Genomic DNA, 11,443 nt, shown 5'->3' on the forward strand with positions numbered 1-11,443 from the left:
AGGTCGGACTTCCAATAGGAAGTCAATGCTAGTCACAGAGAAGCCAGTGCAGTCTCACAGACTGCATTTGGCTTCACTGCAGTGGTGGATTTTACCTGGGGGGCTGCAGCTCTGCAGCCCATACGTAAAAAAACACCACTGGAGATTGTGAACGTGGCCCCTAGAAGCGTGGGTGTGTACTGCTACATCTGAGAGGAATCTTTTAAAATGAAATATCCAAATGTAGCTGAGCCCCAAAGCAGTTAGTAAGAGCTACCATACTTGGTAACGTGCTGGGAAATGGTGCTGATGATTCTATGTAAATTTATCTATCTCTTAATTCTTTTTTTTCTACAAAAATGTAGCTGTGTAATATGCACTAGGCAACATGAGGGAGATTGCTAGACTAATGAGGGAGAGAGGGAGATTGCTGCTATGTCAGGGAGTCTCCTGCAGAATGCAGTAGGGGAGGTAACTATGATGTCACAGTGTAATGTGGGCTAGGTGACATGAGGGAGATTGCTAGACTAATAAGGGAGAGAGGGAGATTGCTGCTATGTCAGGGAGTCTCCTGCAGAATGCAGGAGGGGAGGTAACTATGATGTAACAGTGTAATGTGGGCTAGGTGACATGAGGGAGATTGCTAGACTAATGAGGGAGAGAGGGAGATTGCTGCTATGTCAGGGAGTCTCCTGCAGAAAGCAGGAGGGGAGGTAACTATGGTGTAACAGTGTAATGTGGGCTAGGTGACATGAGGGAGATTGCTAGACTAATGAGGGAGATTGCTGCTATGTCAGGGAGTCTCCTGCAGAAAGCAGGAGGGGAGGTAACCATGATGTAACAGTGTAATGCGGGCTAGGTGACATGAGGGAGATTGCTAGACTAACGAGGGAGATTGCTGCTATGTCAGGGAGTCTCCTGCAGAATGCAGGAGGGGAGGTAACTATGATGTAACAGTGTAATGCGGGCTAGGTGACATGAGGGAGATTGCTAGACTAACGAGGGAGATTGCTGCTATGTCAGGGAGTGTAATGCGGGCTAGGTGACATGAGGGAGATTGCTAGACTAACGAGGGAGATTGCTGCTATGTCAGGGAGTCTCCTGCAGAAAGCAACTAAAGTAACTATGATGTAACAGTGTAATGCGGGCTAGGTGACATTAGGGAGATTGCTAGACTAATGAGGGAGAGAGGGAGATTGCTGCTATGTCAGGGAGTCTCCTGCAGAATGCAGGAGGGGAGGTAACTATGATGTAACAGTGTAATGCGGGCTAGGTGACATTAGGGAGATTGCTAGACTAATGAGGGAGAGAGGGAGATTGCTGCTATGTCAGGGAGTCTCCTGCAGAATGCAGGAGGGGAGGCAGCTATGCGGTGATGGAATGCAGTTATTTCACAGCTATATAAAGAGTCATTAATTTGGACACCTTGAGAATGTCACAGGACTATGTGATTTGTACTGTAGCCCTCTTTATACATAGGTCTCACATTCCTCAGCTGCCCTTGCTGTGTAAGAGCTTCCCGTTGGTTTTCATGTGCGTGTGAGATGTTCTACATACAGATTTTATATTCTTCTCACATTGTAGGTACAATTCACAGCTGAAATGTTATCCTGACAACTTAATTAATGAGGGGGAAGCTTGTCATATTGCTCTCATTGTTATAAGAAGTTTGGTCCAGTTACCCACATACAGTAAACTGTCCTTGTTTTACCCCACATCTGTTATGTGCTCAGTAGCACAGGAGAAAAGCATGTTCTTCAGTTCTAATGGGCCCTACACACATGCCGATGTGTGTAGGGCGACCTAGCTGTGCTATGTCGGGCCGTTCTGCTCAGCACACAGAGCTGACAGCCCACACACAGAGCGAGCTGTCAGCTCTGTGTGCTAAGCGAGCAGACAGCGCCAGTGTTCTCCGGTGGGAGAACCCTGCCGATGCCGATATTGATGGACACTGTTCATCAATCTCGGCCAGCGACAAAGACGCGCGGGGACGCGCATTGCTGTATATATAGCCCCCCCACACACACCGATGTGAGGGCATTTTCTAAGCGACTTTGCCAAACTAAGCAAAATCGCTTAGAAAATGCCTTAATATCGGCATGTGTGTAGGCCGTATAAGGGCCCGTTTAGTACGAGTATGCTTAGTGAGTAATTTAATTCACTGGATCCATTTCAGAGGTAAATGCTGCTGCTCTAGTGTCAGCCTTCCCTTGTGTACTAGTGTGCCCCAGAATGTGCTGGCCCTGAATTACCCATTTTCTACATGCACGCAGTAATGACCACTGGTTGGTCTAGGCCAGGGGTGACCAAACCGGTCCTCGAGATCTACCAACGGTCCACATTTTCCAAATCCCCTAGCTGGTGCACAGCTGTAGTCATTGCTAACTGTCACATTCCCCAGATCACCTAGCTGGTGCACAGCTGTAGTCATTGCTAACTGTCACATTCCCCAGATCACCTAGCTGGTGCACAGGTGTAGTCATTACTAACTGTCACATTCCCCAGATCACCTAGCTGGTGCACAGCTGTAGTCATTGCTAACTGTCACATTTCCCAGGTCACCTAGCTGGTGCACAGCTGTAGTCATTACTAACTGTCACATTCCCCAGATCACCTAGCTGGTGCACAGGTGTAGTCATTACTAACTGTCACATTCCCCAGGTCCCCTAGCTGGTGCACAGCTGTAGTCATTACTAACTGTCACATTCCCCAGATCACCTAGCTGGTGCACAGGTGTAGTCATTACTAACTGTCACATTCCCCAGATCACCTAGCTGGTGCACAGGTGTAGTCATTACTAACTGTCACATTCCCCAGGTCCCCTAGCTGGTGCACAGCTGTAGTCATTACTAACTGTCACATTCCCCAGATCACCTAGCTGGTGCACAGGTGTAGTCATTACTAACTGTCACATTCCCCAGATCACCTAGCTGGTGTACAGCTGTAGTCATTACTAACTGTCACATTCCCCAGATCACCTAGCTGGTGCACAGGTGTAGTCATTACTAACTGTCACATTCCCCAGATCACCTAGCTGGTGCACAGCTGTAGTCATTACTAACTGTCACATTTTTAAACCTGCTGCATTCATTCCTACTATAGATCCACAGGTTGCCTGAAAAACATGATCTGTTGGTAGATCTTGAGGACAGGTTTGGCCACCGCTGGTCTAGACAATCCACCATTGCATGTACACTTTACTCATAGTTGCCTACCCTCCTGCACTCTGCAAGAGACTCCCTGAAATAACAGCAATCTCCCTCATTAGTCTAGCAATCTCCCTCATGTCACCTAGCCCACATTACACTGTTACATCATAGTTACCTCCCCTCCTGCATTCTGCAGGAGACTCCCTGACATAGCAGCAATCTCCCTCATAAAGCTGTGTACACACTGGGGGGGATAGGGGCTGAAATCGCTGGGAATATGGTCGCTGAGCGACCATATTGCCAGTGATTGGAGTGTGCACCAGCGATAAATCGCCGGGTGCGCGCTCCTGTTTTCAGCCCCTGAATGGTCGCTGGTCAGGGGAGTATGCTCCTCCGAACAGCGACATCCCCTGCCTCTTCTCCCAGCAGTGTGACATTTTCATCTGCGACCATCTCTGGTCGCAGATGAAAACGGGACACGGGGCTATATGATTGCTGAGCAATATATTGCTAGCAATATATTGACAGCGATCATATTGCCCCGTGTGTACGCACCTTTAGTCTAGAAATCTCCCTCATTTCACCTAGCCCACATTACACTGTTACATCATAGTTACCTCCCCTCCTGCATTCTGCAGGAGACTCCCTGACATAGCAGCAATCTCCCTCATTAGTCTAGCAATCTCCCTCATTTCACCTAGCCCACATTACACTGTTACATCAGCATTCTGCAGGAGACTCCCTGACATAGCAGCAATCTCCCTCATTAGTCTAGCAATCTCCCTCATTTCACCTAGCCCACATTACTCTGTTACAATTTTGGAGGAAAAAGTAATGAGAGATAGGGGGGTATGCAATCTGGGATCACAGCTGTCGATCCCTGCCGACAGCCGTGATCCTGGCCCGTTTGCGGTCAGATCGACATAACGACAGATGGGATTCAATATCCCGCCTGCGATGGGCGCAAAAGAGGGTGTGGCCGCGAAAACGGCCCCGGATTGCCGGTCTGCGACCCGGATAACGACAATCCACAGCCGTTATCGGCAGAACGGGCCCGACAGCTTCTGAAGTCGGGCCCGTTCTACCGTGATCCCGCATCAATGCTGTCGTTAATGACAGCATTGAATAGGAAGCCGCGGCTATTTCCCACATTGAATACCCCCAATAGACAGTGGTGTAACTATGGAGGGTGCAGGGGGTGCAATTGCTAAGGCGAGGGCTAAGCAGGCACCCCCTGCACCCATTAGACCTTTTTTTATTACGTTGTACCTCGGCAGCCGCAGCGCCGTCCCGTCCCTCTTTCTTCCCCGTGCCTCCTCTTCCCCCCAGCACCTTTGGTCTGGATGGTGACCGTCACCAGGTCAATGAAGGGGAGGAGCTGGCTAATCCAGCCTCTGCTCTCCCAGACTCCCCCCTGTCTCTTCAACGCTGCCGGGGCTCAACTATCACTATCTGGTGACCAGCCCCGGCGCGCAAAAGGAATACTGCTGCTGCTGGCGCTGGCATAGTGCTGGAAGCCAGATATCCGCGCTGCTGAGGGGACGCCACTGAAGAGATCCACTGAGGTCCCGGTGCTGATGTGGAGGTAACAAGCCATCTCTCTGTCTCTCTCTGCCTCTCTACCCCTACCCATCATTCTCACCCTCCATTGCTCTGCCCCTATTCTTTCACCTCCCATTCTTTTTCCCCATTTTTCCCCATCTATCTCTTTCCACCCTTTCCCCTCCCTCTCCTTCCTTCCCCCCTCTCTCCGCCATTTCCCACTGTCTCCCCCCCCCCCCTCTTTCTCTCCCCATCCTGTCACTCTACCTGGCACTGTCTCTCCCAGAATCTCTCCCTCCCTCCAACATTATCTCTCATTCCCCTCCCTTTCTCTCTTGCTCCTCTCCTTCTATTCTCACATTCTTTCTCTTTTCCTGACCACCCATCTCCCACAGATATATTTACATTGAATCATCAGCACCATCTCCCAGCACTTTACCAAGTATAGTAGCTCTTACTAACTGCTTTGGGGATCATCTACATTTGGATATAAAACAATTGACAAGATTCCCCTCAGATGTAGCAGTACACACCCACGCTTCTAGGTGCCACGTTCACAATCTCTTTTCACAATCTCTCCATATATGGAACTAGACACTCCCTTTAGGTGGAGCATGACACGCCCCCTCAATGGGGCGCTTTGCAAAATTCTACCACCAACTATAATCTCCCAGAAACTAGTTTTAAAAGTCGGCAAGTATGACTTTACTACTCTTCATATGAACATACTGTAGTTTTTTTTTCCGTTCACTTCACCCCACTCCCCAGGAACACCCATAGCTTTGCTGCCTGTTAAAGTCAAAACAGTATTTAAAAAGTAAATTACATTATGACCTTTTTTTTAGCAATTTACGTATGCAAAAAAAAAACTCATGTCGACCTTTTCACTGTTGATTTTCCCATTGTTGATCTAATGCTCGTGTTGACCTTCCAACCCTTTAGACCAAGGCCATGTCAACCTCCAGTGGTCAACACAATGCATTTCGATCTAAATTGGATCGGCCCAGTAATGACCGTTTACCAGCATCAGGATACAGACGAATCTCCTGGTCGGGTGGCGGGAACAAGGCGGCTGACTCAAAACCCTGCCCCCAATCCACGCAAACACAGCAATTTGCGGGTCCGCGAGTAGCGGGCGGGGCTAAAATGACGGCAAATAATTTGCGTTATTAAATGATTTGCGTTATTTTAGCCACACCCCATCTCCGCGGACCCTTGATTTGCGGTAAACACCGGTCATAGATCAGCGGGGAAGGGGGGTGCAGGGGCTCTGGCCGGCAAGCGGGAGACTTGCCCACCTTTCCGGGGGGTCGGGAGGCAGACACGATTTTCTGGAGCCTCCCGGCCATTCCAGGAGGTTAGGCAAGCCTGCCTTAACAGCTGTTTTTTTTTTTTAAGGTGATCTCTCTCCACTTTAGTACTTTCAAGGATTTGCAGATTTGGCAGTATATGAGTATATTTTACAAATCTCAAAAGACATTACTGGTGACATATAACATACATTAATTATACATAATAAATATTTTTAATTTTAGTCAAATAACATCCAAATTCGAAATTTTTTATGAAATCGTCAATCTAATAGGATGCAAATTGAGGTATAAAAAAAAATCACACTTTTTACCGCGAAAATTTTACAACACGCAAATTTAATAGGATTTCTAGAAAACGAAACTAAAAATCGCAATACAAATAGACCAAGTTCATCATGACACATGGCATAGGCCACTGCGATCTGTACATGGTTCTGTCCAACAAAATGTGTAAAATGTGTAAAAGTTAAAATGAGAAAAAAGAAATCGGGGGAAACTTTTAACGTAAGTTCCCCCGGCAAAAGCATTCATCCCTGTGGCTGGTCAGCCAATAAAGGGGACCCCCCCCCCCTCCAGAGTTACCCCTACCCCTGGTCTGTGGGCATCAGGCTGATTGTTGTGTAAAAATAGAACATTATCTATTCTACATTGTTGTGGAACTACAAGTCCCAGCAAGCATGCATTACCAACATTACCATGTTGGCTTTTTGGGCCCGGTGCTGATTGCCAAAATACGGGGAACCCCTACTCATTTTGTCCCCCGTATTTTAGGAACCAGGACTGACCCTTGATCCTGGTGCTGGTTTTAGAAATCCTGGGGATATCTTATGTGTTTTGTCCCTTGAATTTCTAAAACCAGGACCGGTTCTTTGAGCCCGGGGCTGGTTATGCTCAGGAGAGGGGACCATATGCGTTTTTTTTTTTTAAAGACCGCACAGTACCATGTCTAACAAATCGCACACGTGCATTAATTCGCACATTTTCATGACTAAAATTTGCACTTTACCGCATCATATGGCGTTTTTCATACGTCAATTCGCATTCCATTAAATTGGCGATTTTGTGCGATTTCAGAACCTTACTAAAATCTCATCCTATTAAACGTCACCTTACATTTCTTACTTAAAAAATAACTTCTATTAGTAATTTTTTTAATCTATTATTCTAAAAGCTATATATTATTTTCCTTTTCAGAGAGAAAATCATCATTCCTGAACCAAGGCGTAAGTTACTTATATAGAAAACTGATACGTGCACATGTAGGGAATGCAATGCCTGATTCAGACCTTTTCGCTGTGTATGATCGGCATACATATATTCTAAGGCGTTCGCACGGGGCGGGGGAGGTGGACAGAGGGATGGTGCATGGAGATGCCCAGTGTTTCTTGGGCGTGCCCACAAACATGGTGGGTGCACCCAGGAAAATGCTCGGTATCACCATGCGAACGCAAGAGGGCCGATACCTATCGCATGACGTCAGCGCCCACCCCGTTCTCGAAGCCGGAGGCCGCAGACTGACTTATATCTCACCTGACAGGTGAAATATCATATGATGGATGGCGAGCATTAAATAATTTCACCCCCGTACGCTCCCGTATGCTAAACATTTATGGCACTTTGGGGTCATGACCACAATTTGAGAATTGCAGATCTAGCTTATTGGGATGGGGGTTACAGAAGGGCACAGTAGAAGGGAAAGTGGGGATAATTCTGGTTGACACACAGTGCTGCAAAGTTTGCAGCTGCATAAACATCCATCCGCAGCCTGTAGGGAAATCCCCACATCATTCAATGGTCGCTGAAGGTACATGCAAAACTAAGACACTCTCAGGTGTCTTAGCTTTGCGTGTATTTCTAAGGGGAAAATGGCGGGCATTTCCGATATTGTTCTCTTACAATGTGACACTTTTTTGCTACAGGTTATCATGCCTCCTAACATTCGCTGACACAGGGGCGGGACAGGGTGTGCGGTGCAAATTTTTTTGGGGGCGTGGCCTATACTTGCGGGGCCACGCCCCCCATTTTTCGCCACGGTGGGGGCATGCCCAGCAGCTCTGTGAGTTGCTGCCCAGCGCCCAGCCCCTCTGCCTGCAAGAATAGACGCTGTGCGCATGCTCACAACGTCTATCCACAGACAACAGAGGGTATCCCAGATAACAACCCCCCCCCCCCCGCGCGCGGGACACTGCCAGCAGCGGGAGGGACGCGGGAATGTCCCAAAATACCATGACGTTCCCGCGATAAGCTGGACAGTTGAGAGGTATGCGTTATGGTTGCTGACAAGTCCCCAATTACACTTTTGTCAGGGTCTGCCAGGATTACTGTACTCATATATCTGTCTATCCAATTACATAAGTTTTTATTTTTTCACAGAACCAGATATCAGAACCAAAAAGATTGTAAAGATTGTTACACAGACACTTGTGGATGGGAAGATTGTCGGGGAATCGAGTGAAGTGGAGGAGTATGAGCACGCTGAGAAGAAAAACTAACCGACAAGGCCACCATCTATGCAGCAGTGTGACCTACAGTACTGTATTACACCAAGGCCACCATCTATGCAGCAGCATAACCTACAGTACTGTATAACACCAAGGCCACCAGCTATGCAGCGGCGTGACCTACAGTACTGTATAACACCAAGGCCACCACCTATGCAGCAGCATGACCTACAGTACTGTATAACACCAAGGCCACCACCTATGCAGCGGCGTGACCTACAGTACTGTATAACACCAAGGCCACCAGCTATGCAGCGGCGTGACCTACAGTACTGTATAACACCAAGGCCACCAGCTATGCAGCAGCATGACCTACAGTCAGTGCCGTCTTTCCCATTGGGCACGATGGGCAGTTGCCCGGGGGCCCTAGGACCTAGGGGCCCCCGGCCCAGCCCAATGGGAAAGATGGTGGCCGGGGTCCGGGAATCCGCTCACCCTCGCTGGGGGATCCGGGCAGGGGGATCAGGGCGGTGGCGGTAGCTAGAAGCCTGATTCGGCGAAGCTCTATTTGCCGGCGGGGCGGGAAGCGCTGTTGAATTTGAATAGACTGGCCGGACGCTGATTGGCTGAATTCAGAAAATCAGCATCCGGCCAGTCTTTGAAAAGGCAACAGCGCTTCCCACCCCGCCGGCAAATAGCGCTTCACCTCCTAGCTAGCAGTGGATTTAATTTCGGGGGTCCGTGTGCCGGGGTTCTGATCACCCTCACTGGGTGATCCGGCAGGGGGATCAGGGCATCGGTGGCGGTAGCTAGGAGCCCGAAGCGGCGAAGCGCTATTTGCCGGCAGGGGGGGCGAGAAGCGCTGCTGCATTTAAAATGACTGGCTGAATGCTGATTGGCTGAATTCAGCCAATCAGCATCCGGCCAGTCTTTTCAAATTCAACAGCGCTTCCCGCCCCCGCCGACAAATAGTGCTTCGCCGCTTCAGGCTCCTAGCTACCGCCACCGCCGCCCTGATCCCCTTCCTCAGCGAGGATGGTCGGATCCCCGCCACCCGGCCACCATCTTTCCCATTAGCGCTATTTGCCGGTGGGGCGGGAAGCGCTGCTGCATTTGAAAAGACTGGCCGAACGCTGATTGGCTGAATTCAGCCAATCAGCGTCTGGCCAGTCTTTTCAAATGCAACAGCGCTTCCCGCCCCGCCAGTTAATAGCGCTTTGCCACTTCAGGGCAGGCTCCTAGCTACCGCCGCTGCCCTGATCCCGCTGCCCGGATCACCCAGCGAAGATGATCGGATCCCCGGCCGCCGGAAGCTGACTGGCTGCCGCACAGAGCCAGAGAGGTGAGGGTTGGGGAGGTGACTGTGGGCTCCTGGGCAAACTAATTTGGGGGGGGGTCCAGTGAACTAGGTTGCCCAGGGGCCCTTCCTAATGTTAAGACGGCCCTGCCTACAGTACTGTACTTTTATAACACCAAGGCCACCAGCTATGCAGAAGAGTGACCTACAGTACTGTATAACACCAAGGCCACCACCTATGCAGCGGCTTGACCTACTGTACAGTACTTTTATAACACCAAGGCCACCAGCTATGCAGCAGCATGACCTACAGTACTGTATAACACCAAGGCCACCAGCTATGCAGCAGCATGACCTACAGTACTGTATAACACCAAGGCCACCAGCTATGCAGCGGCATGACCTACAGTACTGTATAACACCAAGGCCACCACCTGTGCAGCAGCATGACCTACAGTACTGTATAACACCAAGGCCACCAGCTATGCAGCAGCATAACCTACAGTACTGTATAACACCAAGGCCACCAGCTATGCAGCGGCATGACCTACAGTACTGTATAACACCAAGGCCACCACCTGTGCAGCAGCATGACCTACAGTACTGTATAACACCAAGGCCACCACATATGCAGCAGCATGACCTACAGTACTGTATAACACCAAGGCCACCACCTATGCAGTGGCATGACCTACAGTACTGTACTGTATAACACATTCTACTATATATTCTCTTTGGCCATAACAGCTGCTGCTTGATCATTTATTATTATACGATTCACTGTGTACTTGCTGGGTGTGGATTAGCGCACAGACGAAAAAGACGAAAAAAACCAGCATGCGCTAGGTTGACATTGACAAACTGACAACATAAGCAAAAGGACCACACACAATGTAAACACACACATACACACAACACACCCCTTAGTATGCGGTTTATGGGGGTTATTCTGGTAGATTTTCGCTTGCATGCAAATCCACACCCTTGCGAGTCAACCAGAACCTGCCCTGCAAATGGGGGTACTTCCCCCTCTCCAAACCCCCCCCCTCGCAGTGTGTGTTCACATGCAGGGCCTGCAAATGGATGTTTAATATAAGCCTTCGCAGCCTGTGGGTGAACACCCACATCATTCGATGGTCGCGACTAACGAACGATGAGGAACGTGCACGCATCTCTAAGTGACTCTAAGAGGAGGAAGTGGGAGGGCAGCTGATATCCGGTGATGTTAGCTGCCATCCCCCGGCCTATCCACGGCCGCAGCCTCGGTGCGTGCACCCAGTGAACAGTCTGTTTGCAGTGGCCGCACGCACCTGACGGGTGCAGGTGCTTTCTCCCTCCATGCAAGAAAATCTGGCCGCCGGGAAGCAGAATCTGGTCACCATGGCAACCTGGCCCCCGGGATTTTTCAAGCCCTGACCTAGACTCCAACTAAGAACAATAAAGTGAGTTTTTCGTGAGTTTTCCATTCTCTTGCTTTACCGATTACGTGGAGTTTGAATGGAGAAAGTGGCCCAAAGTATGATGAGTGAAGCGAGGGGACACAGTACAAAATTGACATTTCATATATTGACCAGTTCCTTGTCGAGCCTTTGTTTACGTTGACCTCTTGTCTATAACATTGTGACTGTCACCTATTTGGTTTCGACCTAACGACAGTCTACCTAGGAATTGTCTACCAATCCCACCCCTGCAACCTGACTATCCCAGAAGGATCCCATGTCC

The 11,443-nt window shown here is 49.3% G+C and overlaps 1 protein-coding gene across 6 annotated transcripts in view; it reads left to right on the forward strand.

Moving 5' to 3' along the window:
- Window positions 1-9,279, forward strand: part of LOC146037131 (keratin, type I cytoskeletal 18-like) — a 46,946-nt gene extending 37,667 nt beyond the window's left edge. For all 6 annotated transcript variants that reach the window (XM_083161071.1, XM_083161073.1, XM_083161072.1 and 3 more), the window contains exons 8-9: window positions 7,178-7,206; window positions 8,357-9,279. In XM_083161071.1, the coding sequence (XP_083017197.1) occupies window positions 7,178-7,206; window positions 8,357-8,475 (148 nt within the window). In that variant the 3' untranslated portion in view covers window positions 8,476-9,279. The remainder of the gene's footprint in view (window positions 1-7,177; window positions 7,207-8,356) is intronic.
- Window positions 9,280-11,443: the final 2,164 nt, after the last annotated feature.

The sequence above is a fragment of the Crinia signifera genome, chromosome 9, assembly GCF_055691185.1.
Source record: "Crinia signifera chromosome 9, ASM5569118v1, whole genome shotgun sequence".
NCBI classification, from domain to species: Eukaryota; Metazoa; Chordata; class Amphibia; order Anura; family Myobatrachidae; genus Crinia; species Crinia signifera.